The sequence below is a fragment of the Rhineura floridana genome, chromosome 10 (assembly GCF_030035675.1).
Source record: "Rhineura floridana isolate rRhiFlo1 chromosome 10, rRhiFlo1.hap2, whole genome shotgun sequence".
Lineage (NCBI taxonomy): Eukaryota > Metazoa > Chordata > Lepidosauria > Squamata > Rhineuridae > Rhineura > Rhineura floridana.
The window spans coordinates 89,649,457-89,665,906 of NC_084489.1; the positions used below are offsets into that span (position 1 = coordinate 89,649,457).

At 47.6% G+C, this 16,450-nt stretch overlaps 1 protein-coding gene across 1 annotated transcript; it reads right to left on the reverse strand.

The window, feature by feature from the left end:
• Positions 1 to 7,606: 7,606 nt before the first annotated feature.
• Positions 7,607 to 15,627, reverse strand: LOC133365196 (tigger transposable element-derived protein 3-like). The gene is made up of 2 exons (XM_061586738.1): positions 15,341 to 15,627; positions 7,607 to 12,575 (listed from the first exon to the last, which is right to left on the reverse strand). Exons 1-2 carry the CDS (start codon positions 15,378 to 15,380, stop codon positions 10,609 to 10,611), a joined length of 2,007 nt encoding a protein of 668 aa, XP_061442722.1. The 5' UTR covers positions 15,381 to 15,627; the 3' UTR covers positions 7,607 to 10,608.
• Between the last annotated feature and the right edge of the window lie 823 nt (positions 15,628 to 16,450).

Consider the following 16,450-nt stretch of genomic DNA (forward strand, 5'->3'; position numbering starts at 1 on the left):
ATGCTTTGATTTGGATTCCGGCATTGATCAGGGTTGGATTCGATGGCCTTATAAGCCCCTTCCAACTCAACTCTTCTGTGAATATTCTTCTACATTAGGGGAGAGGAAGCTCCTCACTAGTAGATGCTTAGCATGTTGGAGAGGATTCTCAGATCTTTTAGAGCCAAGCCTGTGATATTGCCACATGCATTTTGACACGGTATCCCAAGAAGGCTGTATTTAAAACATTTGATAACAATTCACTTGGGAATAGTTAGCGATATGAGGATCTGGAGGAGGAAAGGGTATATTTTCTGTGGGCAATTCCTGTCTCCTTCTTGCTAGAGTAGGTAGGATAAAACCTGTGGCCTTTCAGGTGGTGTTGGACTCCGTGGGCAATGGTGAGGAATGATGGGAGTTGTAGTGCAGCGACATCTGGAGCGCCGAAAACTCCCCACTTCTGTGCTAGAGAAAAAGAGTTAACTGGGGATGGGGGGAGAAGTGGAAGAATTGCTCCCCACTTGCCAAACCAATGTTTTTCTTTTCTCTATTGCACTGGCTGCAGGCCTGTTTGGTTTGCTAGATCTGTGATTCCTGAGGACAAACACTAGGATCAGTTTTGTTTCTGACAGTTATGAAAGCACTGCAGATGTTTAAATCCCCACCCATTTCATTTTTCTCTTCTGCCCCCTCAGACAAAAAGCGCAGTGACATGTTAATGTCTGATTGGTTTGGAAACCAAAATGTAAATTTTGAGGTGCTGTACTCCTTCGTTTATGTTACCTGTACTCTCCTTGACCTAGAATCTTTCCTTGTTCCTTCTGTCAACTCTACTCTCTAGTGGTGGTACAGTTCAGCACCTTGGACAGCTCCTTGAAGGTTCAAACTTAAATCTGGAGCGGATTCCACTGCCCCACTGACATGGAGCCGTCAGCTGCCACTGCTTTCCAGAAATATTTCCTCCACTTGAAAAAGAGGAAACTTAGGTATAACAAATGTCTCCCCTCCTCCTGTCACTTGATGTTCTACTGAAGGGGAGAAAGCCACATTCAGTAAAGTAGGAAGGGTTTTGAAAGACCAGCTGGTATTCAGTTTCCCACTGTGGACAGTGGAAGAATGTCTTTAAATAAGGGACGTCTCAAATGAGGGAACATCTCATCACTGGAAAGCAGGACCAAATACATCATAGGCATCTTGTTGGCAGGCCTTTAGTTGGATCCGCCAGGCTCAGAAAAAGTTAGGGTCAGGGAAGAGTATTTTTTCCCCCCTGAAAACTTATTTTCAATTTCTCCAGCAGAAAACAATTTTAAAAAATTTCTATGAAATATTTTCTCTTTTGGAATGGGTGAAATGCTTTTTAAGACAAGGTTTTTCTCACTCAAATTATGTAACTTTATTATTTGATTTATATCCCGCCCTTCCTCCCGGCAGGAGCCCAGGGTGGCAAACAAAGCACTAAAAACACTTTAAGACATCATAAAAACAGACTTTAAAATATATTAAAACAAGACATCTTTAAAAACTTTTTTTTAAGAAAAGCTTTAAAAAAAATTAAAAACGAAAAGCTTAAAAAATATATTAAAAAGCAATTCCAATTCAGACGCAGACTGGGATAAGGTCTCAACTTAAAAGGCTTGTTGAAAGAGGAAGGTCTTCAATAGGCGCCAAAAAGATAACAGAGATGGCGCCTGTCCAATATTTAAGGGGAAGGAATTCCACAGGGTAGGTGCCACCATCCTAAAGTTCCATTTCCTATGTTGTACAGAATGGACCTCCTGATAAGATGGTATCTGCAGGAGGCCCTCACCTGCAGAATGCAGTGATCAACTGGGTATGTAAGGGATAAGACAGTCTTTCAGGTATCCTAGTCCCAAGCTGTATAGGGCTTTGTACACCAAGACTAGGACCTTGAACTTGGCCCCGTGACTAATAGGTAGCCAGTGCCAGCAGGGTGATATGTTAGCGATACCCTGCCCCAGTGAACAGTCTCGCTGCCGCATTTTGCACCAGCTGCAGCTTCTGGACCAACCTCAAGGGTAGCCCCACACAGAGCGCATTACAGTAATTCAGCCTGGAGGTTACCAGTGCATGGACAACAGTGGTCAGGCTATCCCGGTCCAGAAACAGCCGCAGCTGTCTTTCCAGCCTAAGCTGGTAAAAGGCACTTCTAACCACTGAGGTCACCTGGGCCTCTAGTGACAAACATGAATAGGAGCACCCGCAGACTACGGACTTGCTGTTTCAGAGGGAGTACAACCCCATCCAAAGCAGGCAACTGACCAATTATCCAAACTCGGGAACCACCAACCCACAGCACCTCCGTCTTGCTAGGATTCAGACTCAGTTTATTGGCCCTCATCCAGCCCAACACCAAGTCCAGGCAGCGGTCCAGGCCTTGCACGGCCTCTCCCGATTCAGATGTTACAGAGAAATACTGCTGACGCCTTACCCAAATCTCCTGATGACCACTCCCAAGGGTTTCATATAGACATGAAACAGCATGAGGGACAAGATGGTACTCTGTGGCACCCCACAGCACAACTGCCAGGGGGCCAAAAGGCAATCACCCAATGCTGTTATCCGAAAATGACCCTGGAAATAGGATCGGAACCACTGTAAAATAGTGCCTCCGATACCCATCTCACCAAGTCTGTGCAGAAGGATACCATGATCAATAGCATCAAAAGCCACTGAGAGATCAAGTAAGAATAACAGGGTCGCACTCCCCCTGTCCTCTCAATAAAGGTCATCCATCAGGGTGACCAAGGCCGATTCAGTCCCATAACCAGGCCTGAACCCAGACTGAGATGGGTCAAGATAATCTGTTTCATCCAAGAGTACTTGCAATTGCTGTGCCACAACCCTCTCAATCTCCTTCTCTAAAAAGGGGGTATTTGCGACTGGGCTTTGTCGTCGCAAACCCATGGGTCCAGGATGGATTTTTTTCAGAAGTGGTTGGATCACTGCCTCTTTCAGGGTGGCTGGAACCACTCCCTCCCACAATGATGCGTTGACCACACTCTGGATCCACTCAGTCAAACCCCCTCTGCAAGCATTAATAAGCCAAGAAGGGCAAGGGTCGAGAGGACACGTTGCTGGCCGCATCATCGCAAGCGCCTTGTCCATGTCATCAGGCCGCATCAACTGAAACTGTTCCCAAGAAGTTGCAGCAGACATTGCACTGGACACCTCACTGGGGACTACAGTAAATGCAGATGGGGCATCAAGATTGCTACGGAGGCGAGCAAATTTACCCTCAAAGTGCCTTGCAAACAATTCACAGTGGGCCTCTGAAGGGTGTAAAACTCCATTTCCTGGAGATGATGGCAACAGACCCCTGATAATATGGAAAAGCTCCACTGGATGGCTACTTGAGGATGCGGTGGTGGCAGAGAAGTGGGCCTTATTCACTGTCCTCACCGCCACACAGTAGGCACGGTTACGATGTTTTACTCATGCCCGCTCAGCCTCACAGCACGTCTTTCGCCACTTGCGCTCTAGCCGTCATCCAGCCTGTTTCATTGCCCTTAGCTCACTGGTGTACCAAGGTGCAAACCAGGTTCCACAATGCCATAGAGGGCACTTGGGGGCAACTGTGTCAAGAGCCCGATGCGCCTCTTCCACAGCGTGACAAGGGCTTCAACAGGGTCACCTGCTCTTATCTACTGGGAACTCCCCCAGGGCATTCAGGAATCCAGTGGATTCCATTAGTCTCTGGGGGAGGACCATCTTAATCTGTCCACCACTCCTGCAGGGGAGGATTGGAACCGTAGGTCTAAACTTCACCAGAAAGTGGTCTGACCATGACAATGGGGTGACATCTACCCCCCTATTTCCAGACCACCTCTTCCTCCATCTGGAGCAAAAACCAAGTCGAGGGTGTGCCCTGCCCTATGCGTCAGGCCAGTGATAACTTGAGACAGCCCCATGGTCGTCATGGAGGCCATGAAGTCCCGAGCCAGAACACTAGAGGCAGCCTCAGCATGAACATTGAAATCACCCAGCACTATCGTTCTGGGCTCCTCCAAGACCACAGCTTAGATGACCTCCACCAGCTCTGTCAGAGAAGCTGCCGGAAAGCAGGATGGACAGTACGCCTGCAGCAACCCTAGTTTACTGTCTCCTTGGCCCAACAGCAGGTGAAGGCCCTCACAGCCAGCTCCAAGACAGCGTGGTTTCCTGGTGACAGAGATGGAAATTCTGTAGACCACAGTAACTCCTCCCCCCCATCCCTGCTGGTGTTGCACCGAGTATCCAGGTGGGCAAAGCTGAGTCAGATCAACTCCTCCCAGCTCACCCACCCAGGTCTCAGCAATGCACACCAAATCAGCACCTTTGTCCAATCATGGATGAGTGTGGTCTTATTGTGTACCTATCTGGCATTAAACAACAACACCGCACACAGGGCAGTGGGCACAGTAGATGAGCAATGAAGAACTCATCCATGAGAGGAGTGGGAGTGAGGAACAAGGTGTAGATAGCCTTGCCCTCGTCTTCTATGGCTGCACTGAGTATCCAGGTGGGCAAAACTGGAGTCAGGGTCAGGCAGGGGGTCCCAGTCCTTGCAGCACTTACCAGGGACTTCAGCTGTCTCAAGAGACAGCAACCCAGAGGAGAGAGCAAGCACTCAGATGCTCAGAGACTCACTCCCAGGGCAGGTCTTCTCCAGTCCCCCAGTGCTGCAGCTGTTCCCTATGAATGATCAGAGAGAATGATCCTTCTCGGGTATGTAGACATGTACAACACTGAAATCCAATGTGTTTCTGCACATTCCAGGGGATGCCATCTTCATGAAAGGGGCATGCAGACCCTTGGCTGCTTGTGATTTGCTGCTGGCCTGCCTCTGTTGACCTTGGATCTAGTAAGGAGGTATTAGTAGCAAGAATCTTGCTCCCACTGTCCTTTTGACCTGGCCTGTCAGTCTTGGCATTTCTCCCTTCAAAAGACTCCGCACATACACTCTGCTAGAAAAGTAACAGCGCAATCCTATGCATGTCTCCTGAGAAGTAAGTCTCAATGGGACTTACTTCCACATAAGTGGGTCAACCTAAAGTTGCCCTCCTATGCACACTGACCGGGCAGTAAAGCTGCACTAAACAGAGAGGTTTTTTCCCCCTGAGACATGGCTGGTATAGCACAGTGGGGAGGAGAGCCTGGCTGGGAGTCCAGAGTCTGAGACTTCAAATCCCCGCTCGTGTCTCCTGGGTGTCAAGGGCCAGCTAAAGATCACCCCCACAGGGAGTGGCTCAGGGGTGACGTGCCCTGCCACCAGTGCAGCCGTGGGCAAGCGGCATAGTCCCAAGGAGCCCAGTTGCCCCCCAGCTGGCAGTTGCAGACAAGGAAGGGGCTGTGCAGCTGTAGCAAGCTGAGCAGGCCCTGGCCAGCTGGGGAGGACTAGCCTCAGAGGGAGGCAATGGGAAACCCCCTCTCAATACCGCTTACCATGAAATCCCTATTTGTAGGGTCACCACAAGTCGGGATTGACTTGAAGGCAGTCCAAGAAGAAACTTGCACAGGATTGCGTTGCTCAGTCTGAACATTTCAAGCCAAATAGTCATGCTTGTATGCTAAGTAAGCTATACACAATGCATTTCATGTTGTGTAGCGCAAGTTAGGTTGAATAAGAAAATAAGTATTGAATATATGTCAGTTTTCCCCCAAATTTACAGGTTGTTATATGCCTTCAAGTCGATTACGACTTAAGGCGACCCTATGGATCTTTTTGGGTATATTCATAGGGTTTTCATGGTAAGAGGTATTCAGAGGTGGTTTACCATTGCCTTCCTCTAGGCATCCGGCATCCGGAAAAGGGTTCCCTTCCACCCCTGGGCCCCATGGAAGGGCTGTGGCTCAGTGGCAGAGCATCCGCTTTGCATGCTGAAGGTCCCAAGTTCAATCCTCAGTGGCATCTCCAGGCAGGACTGGGAGAAAACCTTGCTTGAAATTTCAGAGAGCCCCTGCCAGTCAGTGCACACAATGCTGAACTAGATGGGCCAATGGTCTGACTCAGTATAAGGCAGCTGCCTGTGTCCACCATTTCTGGAAAAGTTGAGTTGTTCTACTCAGAGTAGCCCCACTGAAATTAATGGACCGAAGTTTGTCACAGTCATGTCAGTGGGTCTACTCTGAGCATGACAAGCATTGGATGCAACCCTTTAAATTTTTAGGCTCTTCGTGTTGGTTGTGTGTTAACTGGACGGGTTGGTGCTCAAACAGCATTTCTTAAAAAGTGGCTGCAAATCAAGCCTGAACAGAAGGTGGGAGAACAACATGCAAAAAACCTCACTAGATTGCCAAAAGGCAGGCAACTAAATCATCATGCTTCTCAGCAAAACTGAATGAACTGGTTATGACCTTTGCAGGCTTAACAGGCTGCTGCAGATGTATCCCTGAACACTAAAGTCAGGATCATTCAGACCATGGTATTCCCGATCTCTATGTATGGATGTGAAAGTTGGACAGCGAAAAAAGCAAATAAGAGAAAAATCAACGCATTTGAAATGTGGTGTTGGAGAAGAGCTTTGCGTATACCATGGACTGCGAAAAAAGGGAAATAATTGGGTGTTAGAACAAATTAAACCAGAACTGTCACTAGAATCTAAAATGATGAAACTGAGGTTATCATACTTTGGACACATAATGAGAAGACATGATTCACTAGAAAAGACAATAATGCTGGGGAAAACAGAAGGGAGTAGAAAAAGAGGAAGACCAAACAAGAGATGGATTGATTCCATCAACGAAGCTACAGACCTGAACTTACAAGATCTGAACAGGGTGGTTCATGACAGATGCTCTTCGAGGTCACTGATTCATAGGTTTGCCATAAGTTATGATCGACTTGAAGGTACATAACAACAAGCAAGGCTAGCTAGCTAGTTGTTAGCCCTGCAGGTTCCCTTGTTAAAATGCAGGCTGTGCTTAAATAAAGAGGCAAGAGGGCAGGGAAGGAAAAAGGTGATCTCAAGGAGAGAAGTGGGGTGGGGAGGGGGAGGCCACGCCCTTTCTCTGCCCCACACTTTTCAGTGGCAGCTTCTCCGCCAGCCACCCCTTTCCCTCCCCGCTGAGCTTATTTTTGGTCTCTGGTCCAATGGAATTGCTTGGTGTGGGAATTGTTGCATTGTTAACTCTCTTGTCAACTTTACAACAACAACAACAAACGTCCTATTGCTACAGAAGAGTAAACAGAATTATTTCTTGTACAACTATGTTTACTAGTCTTGCTTGATTCTTTTTTTTTTTACAATAATTTTTATTCAAATTTTCATAAAACATACAAAACAAAATCATAAAACATTCAAAGACAAAAAACAAAACAAAACAAAAATGATTAAACAAAAAAATAAAATGTTGACTTCCCATTTGTCGCAGATCAAATCAGTTATAGGTCTACAATATATAACAATCCTGTCTCTTAAATTATATTATAAAATCACTTTCCTCCAGTAGTTATCTTAATTAATCATCAAATCTCATAAACATTACTTTATTCTTTCCACAAAAAGTCAAAGAGAGGTTTCAATTCTTTAAGAAATATATCTATCAATTTTTCTCCAAATAAACATGTTGATTAATCCATCTCGTTAATAATAATAATAATCTTATTGTCATAACCATAGTCCAAATAAACATATCGATTAATCCATCTCATCAAAATCTGTTAGGTCCAATAATTTCAATAGCCATTATTCCATTATCCCTATTAATTCCATCTTCCATCTTCAATAGTCCTGTTAAGTCCAGTAATTTCAGTGTCCAATCTTCCATTATCAGTATTCCATAATAATCTTGCTGTCATAGCCATAGTCATATAATAAGAGTCTGATGGGAATTTCCTCTATCCCAAATATTTTCTTGCCATCAATTCTGAATAAGTTGCTGAAATATTGTTGTAAAGTCATATCTCTGTTCTTCTTTTTTACAAAATACACTGGCTCATCTCTTGAGAGTTTTTCCATTGTCACATGGCTGCAGTTAATTCCATAGATTTTCTCTATATCAAGCTCCATCACGTCATTCCAGTCCAGAAGATTATCCAAGCCATTGATAACTTTATCTCTAATATCTTCATTAATTTCTTCAGAGATAACGTTAAATTCCAAACAGTAGATTTTATTTCTAATATCCATAAACTCCAGATCTTTTTCCAATTCCACATTTGTTCCAATCTCCAGGGCTTGTATCTTCCCTTTATTTTTTCTTTTCTCATCTCTGATCTCATTCTCCTCTCTCACAGGATCCCCTATTTCTTTAAGCTCCTGCGTCATTTTGCTCAGTTCAATTTTCAACTCCTTACTGCCCTGTCGCAGGGTTTGTTTCGTTATCTCAATCTCATCCATTATTTTCTGAAACATAATTACTTCCAGATTCTCAGCCACTTTCTTGATTGCCATTTTTAAAACCACGAAAACAAAACAAAACAAAACAAAAATAAAGAAGAACCACTTCTTATTTCAGCAACAATTGGGTTAATATTCCAGGCTTGGTGACATCACAGTATAAACAGAGCAGCCTGCCTTATCTCTCTATGTTCAAGAATACAAAACAAATTTAGTTCCCAGCATCAAAACAGTTAGTGGCGTCGTGAAGAAGCAGATTCGTCAAAATAAAATAGACCAAAAAGAGAATAGTCCCAGACAATATAATGTTCCTCGGAATAGAAATCCCTCTTCTGTTTATATCTTTAGAATGCACTTCCAGGACAGCTTTTTGCAATAGAAACAGAGATAAGCTGTTAATTTCGTGAATAACAGAGAAGAGTTATAGCTCACCCAGAAGTTCTTTAAAGCTGATTCATTTGACAAATCTCTTTTTGCTGCAACAATTTAAACCAAGTAAAAAAAATAATGGAAAGAAGGGTGCTTGCCTGTTAGTCCGTTTTCTCTTTGAAGAAAAGATAAACGTATCGCATTAATCAGATAGAGCTTGTTCGGAAGTCCGTCCGGCATTGCTGGCTGGACCTTTTCTCATAAATTAATGAAATCCAGTCCTCCCAACAAAAACAGGCTTTTGAGGTTGATCTCTACGTTTCTCCCTGCCCGGGAGAAATTTCATCAGTCAAAAAAAAAAATGTTCTGACTGATTTATATCTGAATAAGCTTCTTTTGAGGCGGGAGCCCGTCTCAAAAGCAGGCACAAGCGAAGTCACCCTTCCTGGAAGTCCACTAGTCTTGCTTGATTCATAAGGTAGGGGTGGCAAGCCCTTCCTCTTTGTGGTACTACCTAAATATGTACAAATCTGTCCTGAATGTTGGAAGATTTTAAGAAAGATATAGACAAGTTAGAGCGGGTTCAGAAGAGGGCGACAAGGATGATAGCCGGTATGGAGAACAAGTCTTATGAGGAAAGGTTGAAGGAACTTGGCATGTTCAGTCTGGTGAAGAGAAGGCTGAGGGGTGACATGATTGCACTCTTTAAGTATCTGAAGGGCTGTCACATAGAGGAGGGTACAGATTTGTTCTCTGCTGCCCCAGAGGGTAGGACTAGGTCTAATGGTTTTAAGTTGCAGGAGCGTAGATTCAGATTGGACATTAGAAGGAACTTCTTGACAGTAAGGGCAGTTTGGCAATGGAACCGACTGCCTAGGGAGGTGGTGGGATCCCCTTCGCTGGATGTCTTCAAGCAGAGGCTGGACAGCTATCTGCGGGAGATGCTCTAGCTGTGGATTTCCTGCTGTGAGCAGGGGGTTGGACTCGATGGCCTACAAGGCCCCTTCCAACTCTATGATTCTATGATAAGATTCAGGATGGACAAAAGGAATGGCATGCAGTGCAGAGTGAAGCTATGGAATTCGCTCCCACAAGAGGCAGCTTGGATGGCTTTAAAAGATTAGACAGTCATCCAGGGAATCGCAAGTGAGGAGAGCACAGTTGTGCTTGTGGGCATCCCATAATGGGCACCTGGTTGGCCACTGTGAGAGCAGGATGCTGGACTAGATGGGCCACTGGCCTGATCCAGCTTCAGGCTCTTCTGATGTTCCTATGTAAACCATTACTGAAGTCCATGTCATTAATCTGAAATGCCCCAGTGTCTTCGCTCTTTAAAACATTTTGCAACTTCCTTTCTACATTTAGATGTTCTTTTTACACCCATTACAGAAATACCGAATGCATCCTAGTGTAGCACCTTTAATGAAGTTGCAATTATTACTGTGCTGCAGTTGGTTTGTTTAATTTTATTTTTAAAGTGCACAATTCTATGGAGGCATGAACATTTTAACAATTCATTGGCACTCTGGAGGCTTGCACGTTTATATCCTTTGGAAATTAGATCACAGAAGTTGGTTTAATCTAGAGCAGCCTCCCCCAATCTGGGGCCCTCCAGGATATTTTGGAACACAACTCCCGTCAGCCCCAGCCAGCTTCTATGCTCCCAATTCTGGGTGGAGGATTACAAACAAAAAATAAATTCCAGCATGACTTTCCAAACGTACTTGATTACAGCAGCATTCTCCTCTCCCTGGCCGTTGGTCACACTTGCTGGGGCCAGAACATCTGCAAAGCACCAGGCTGGGAAAGGCTGCTGCACAGATTTCTTTAAAAAACGAATCAGTGCCCCAAATGCCTGTGTGGATTCATAGGACCATACCTAAGAGTCTTGAACAGCTGCCTTTGATGTTATGGCTCAGGGTCATTCTTTGTTCAAGGCCTTTGCCCTTAACCCTTGCATATTGGCCAGAGACATCCCATGGACCAGGTCCTCCAGCTTGTAGAATGTCTGGAAGACAGTTGGCAACACTGAGTGACACTCAAAGTAGCGCCTCAGTTTGGCCAAACTCTCCATGACTTCTGCCTTCGAGGGGCAGGGCAGCAAAGACCAGTCTGCCGCCTTCTCCTCATCCTCTGCTGTCCCACAGGCTGGCTCTTGGGTCATCTCAGGACCCTCCTGGTCTCCAAAACACTCCAGCCCTTCATCCACCAGTACAAACTGCGCAAATTGCTGTTGGTCCTTGAAGCCAAGCGCTTGGACAAGGCCCACGGGGGGAGCCGGGATGCGGAGGTCCGAGCCAAAGCCCGCAGCTCGAAAGCTGCTCGTTATTGTCTGCGGACAGATGTCAGACCAGGCTTGGACTATCATGTGGATGGCATCCAGAAATGTCAGATGCCTGGAGAGCCTGCTTGCTGATACAGAGGCTTTGCTGTCGAGCACAGCAAGGAGGCGGAGAAGCATCCTCCTCCGGTAATGGCATTTAAAGTTCTGGACCACCCCTTGCTCAAGAGGATGGAGTCGAGAAGGACCCGGAGGCACAAAAACCATCTTAACATGAGAGACCTCGGCGTAGGGATGTGCCCTGCACTGGACCAAGAACAGCACCACCCTCCTCTGTTTGCGTTTCATGTCCTCGTTGAATTTCTGGAGCCACTCAGTGAAGATGGCTGCTGTCATCCAAGCCTTCCTGTCCACTCTGTAGGTCACAGGAAGCAGCTCCTGCCCGTCGACCCCTTGGGAGCACAACGGCCTTTGCGCCTTGCCAACAACCAGGGCATCCCTTTTATCTGAAGCATCCAGATTGGTGCAGAGCAAGATGGTGAGCTGGTCCCTAGCTTCTTCTCTCTTCCCCAAAGCCAGACCTTCCGGGGTTGCTCTAAACAAGATCCCAGCCTCCCCGCAGGAATAGATGTCGGGGGGATCGTACTTGCTGAGGATGTAGGGCAGGATGATGCTTTCCCAGTGTTCCCCTTCCAGCCGCTCACCGTCCTGTTTCGCAGCCAGAGGCCGTTCACAGGCTGCATCCTGCCTCACTTTGAGGCCACTCAGCCAATCCAGGCTGGCCTCCAGCTCTGGCCTCTTCTCAAAAGCCTTGTCCTGAAGATGCATCCCATTGGTGGGAATGCTGGACATGCAGCTACGCTCAAACCACTGCAGAAGAGACCCACTGTTGGCTGTGGCTGTCTCCTCCAGCTTGCGCTTGCACCCTGGGTTGGTGTTCTTAGACCACTCTGCTAGGATGCGCTCTTTGTTCTTGATGATGCGGCAGATCTGGGGCTGGGAGACTCCAAACCTTTTGGCGAGTTCACTCTGGGATACCTTGGGCCCCTCCAACATCTCCAGCACCTGGATCTTTTCCTGCAGGGAGAGCTCCTTCCGCTCTTTCCTCTGCACAACAGTCTCACTCGAGAGAGGCAAAACCCTTCTCCTGCACCCGGGGTGGCTGTTGGAATTCCCCGCCATGCATGCTCCCTGGAGGGTGGTGGGAGTGACGTGCTCTGTAAAGCTCCTTCCACAGTCTCTGCAGATCTGCAGGCATTCCCCGGCGTGGTTCAGTTGGTGCCTTTCTAACTCTGCCTTTTGGGCAAAGTTCTTCCCACATTCCAGGCACCAATGGGGCATCTCTCCCATCGAGGCTCTGCAAATCCCAAAGGCACGTGTGCTGGAGCCATATCCCGCCCGATGGTCCATCAGCAAGCCCTCTTCCCTGGCTGCTCCGGAGACAGGTTCTTGTGGCTTTACATGGCTTTGCCCAAGTATAGGGGGATGGAATCCACTCTCTCCATGTTTCCCAAGCAAAGTGTTGACAGGAGGCGGAACTTCCTGCCTTTTTGGACGGATCTCTGATACTGCTTCCTTCTTCACTTTCTTGGGATGTTGGTCCTCTCCTGGAAAATAAAAATAGCAGTGAGGGTTAACTGAGTTAGCTGAGTGGCCGAAGGAAGGACAAAGGACTTCTACATGTTCTTCCATCAAATGGAACCTGGTGCCCTCCAAATGTTTTGGACAACAACTCTCATCAGGCCCAGCCAGTGTGACTGTGTTCACATCAGCCCCATCATCATAAGAGCATAAAAAGAGCCTTGCTGCTGGATGAGGTCCAGCACCCTGTTCTCACTGGAGCCAACCAGATTTGGCCATGGAAGCCATAGGCCACCTGGAACGGTCCATAAAGCCAAAGACGTTGTAGGCAACCTGTGACAGACACACTTCACCTTGGAAGGGCCGGCAGTCCTAATCCAGGTTTTCTCCATCATCCCAGCTGGATCTAGCAGGAGTCCTCTTTAGGACCTTCTCGCTTCCAGGTGGAAGAACCCAAGATGTGGCAGGACACGGTCAGACCCTTTGCTGCAATCCAGCAAGCCCAGTTCCCCCAGCAGGGCAGAAGATAAACTGGAGAGGTGCATGATGGGTGTAGAGCAGGGTTAGCCAATGTGGTGCCCTCCAGAAATTGTTGGAATCCGGCCTCCATCAGCCCCAGCTAGCTTGGCCAATGGTCAAGGGTTTCCTCCAGACAAGCTGTTTATTGAGCATTCATCCCAATAATCTTGCACAAGGCTTGTGCTCAGAGGTCATACAATGTCCCGCTCCTTACTGAGCATTTGTTCTGACCTTTTATTTTTGTGGGGAGATTGTATGACAATGATAATTCATCCTGATTTGTTTGTGCAAAGGTTGTATGACTTCCTGTCAATCATAATTATTCCACAGTTTTTAGTGCATTTCCCCATCACTTTCCTTACTGCAAAAAGACTTTTGTGGCACCAGAGCCACTTTAATCCACAAACCAAAATTTCCTGTATGCAAACTGAATCACTCCTGCAAAATGACGACAGTCTGAAGGCAACTGGGAATGATGGGAGTTGGCCACCCGTGGCATATAGATAGCTAGAAGAGAAACTGATGTTTATAACTGGAATTGTTCAAAGTGGTTTTTGATGTCATTATTTATTCATGAGAGAGACAGACCTCACAGTGCATGTTGCTTTCAGAGTGCAAGGCCCCTGTCCTGAAGAGCTTAGAAAGTTTGACCACAGGGGAAACAGAGGAAAGAGGCAGCAAGGATAAATGGGGAGGGGTATGCAATTATTTCTGTGGTATATAATTAGGCTTAGTTAGAGTGGGGTTAGGGAAACAGGAGGTTATGCCAAAGGCTACTGGGAAAAGACCAACATGTTTTTCCTAATATTCTGCAGCCCTAAAATGGAGGATTCAGATTATTTCCCCTTTGGGGATTATCTGCAGATAGGCAAAATCAAATCTGAATCAGGAAAACGTTTGGGATGCCACTTGCATGAGGAGGACATTACGTGGCTTCCCATGAAATGCTCTTCCAATAGAGATTCAGCAGGCCTCATCTATAGTAACCTGTACATGGTTCCTGGAAACTTTCATTTGCCCCCAGGCATAAGCAGACAATTAAGAAAAAACATCGGTAATCTTTAGCTGGTGATCTGTAATTTTGAGTTTTTAATGTGTTCTTTATTGCATATATGGGTTGCATTCAAAGTAGTGCTAAGGAGAATATTCCATCAGTACAAGGATTTTTTCCTTGCATGACAAAACATTCTCCCCCTCTTCTCCCCCCCCTGCACTCCCTAAATCTGTTCTGGGGTTTTACCCCTAACACTCTGGAACAGATTTGGGGACAGGGCAGGTCACACACAGGGGGAGGGGGGAAATCCTGTTGTGCTAGCACAATACTGCCATATATTCCATTATATTATAGTTGTAAACTGCTTTGATATTTTTCATGAAACTGCAATTTATTAGTATTTTTAATAAATAATTTGAAAAGTGACACTGAAGCAGCTTCACATCCACACTAAACTGCTGTGCAGATGGCCCCTCTGAGAAGCGGAATATGCAATGGGGAGATTTTGAAAGGTGCGGGCAGTGGAGACTGGTGGCCCCGATATCAGCGGGGCAGTGAATCCATGCCGGGTTTTAGTCCAAACTTTCAAGGAGCTGTCCAAAGTACTTTCTGATTTCAGCACCTTGGACAGTGCCTTGAAAGGTCCGTCTCCACTGGACACCAATGCGGGCTCTGTTTTCATTAATGGGCTGTGTTGCATGTGGACCCTGATAGATGAGAGAGAATACATTGATAGAGTAGCATTTGGACCCCGTAACCTTTAAGCCAGCCCTGCTCATGTGGGATTTAGGGATCTGTATGTGCCCCCTCCCCTGCTCCCTTCTTTCACCAGGACGATTACGCAAAACTGTATCCTGCACAGCTGAGCGACAATGCTAGCAAATGGTTTCACCATTCACTATTTCCAAGGCAAGTTATGCCGGCTGAATGCTGCTTTTGCAATAGTTGTAGGGCTTCCCGCATCTCCCCATCTTCATGGTTGATGGGAAAGGGCAAAAAGAGTTTTAATTTTCAGGGAACGGCTTTCACAGTTCGATAGCAGAGAATCACAAGAATTCTCCTTCAGCTGGTGAACCCCCCGGAAATTCTCTCACCGAGCCTGGGCTGAGTGGTTGCTTTCAAGGTGGTGAGTGGAAGTCACTCTGCACATGCCCAAAGGCACTCTCTTCTCTGCTGCTAGTTTCTGCACGGAAAACAGGTCCCCGGGCTCACAGGATTCCCTGCTGAAGCCCTCTGCCTGCCGGCGGCTCTCCCAAGCCTGCTCAGAGCCACACTTACCTGAGCCAGGGTCCAACGGAGCGTTGCCCTTTCGGCTCATCCTTTGCCAAGGTGGGCTGGGACGGCCCGTCTCTCCCCGCCCTCCGAGTCTGGACCCGGCGCTGCCCTTACACGCACGCAGCGCCCAGAGGCTGCAGCACCACCGCGGGGAGGGGAGGGGAGGGAGGGCGGCGAAGGATGCGGGATGCGGGAAGCACCAGCTGCGAGACACCTCCCGGGGAGACGGGGGCGCTCTCTCGCCGCCGCCCCCCAACCAGCCACAGGGCAGGTGAGCAGAGAGGTCCCGTTGCTGCTGCTAGGGTGCTCAGCCGGCTCGCATCCAGCCAATCCTCTGCCTGCTCTATGTTCCCCTCGCCCATTGGCCCTCTGTGGCTGTTGAGGATTTCTCCCTGGCCTGGATTGGACAAGGGAGCCCTCCAATGGGCACGCAGGGTGGGTACGCGTGTGAACAGAAACGGTTCATTGAAAAACCAGCAGCTACATCCCCAGCGGGAGCAGGGCCGGCTTTCCTGGCACAGCGTCCCCCCCGCTGGCTGGGGCAGGAGGGTGGCTGGAAGAAGACTAAAAGGGGGACCCTGCACGCCCCCCAAAGCGAACTGTTGGGGCTGGAAAAGCAAGCCAAGGCTGACACATCTGCATTGCTCAACGCTGGGGCTTTAAATGTAGGGATGGCCGCCTGGCGAGCTCCTCTTTTAAGGGCTGCAGCACACAAACAGGTGGGGCACAAAGGAAATACATTAGCAATATATATAAGCTGCCTGAGACGGCGACAGACCACCGGGCTGTCTCGTCTACGCCACTTGGCGACAACTCCCCAGGATTTCAGGAGAGGGGACATGCCCAGCCCTCCCTGGAGAGGTCTGACTGAACCTGGGACCATCTACACGCAAAGCAGGTGTCCTGTCCCTGAGCTGCAGCTGTTCCCCAAACAATATAGTGCCTTACCCTGAGTCAGACTGTTAGCCCATTTAGCTCAGTATTTCCTGCACTGACTGGCAGCAGTTCTGCAGGATCTCTCCCAGCCCTGCCAGGAGATGCAGCAGGTGGCTGAACCTGGGACATTTTGCATGCAAAGCAGGTGCTTAGCTACTGATTTGTGGCCCTTCCCCT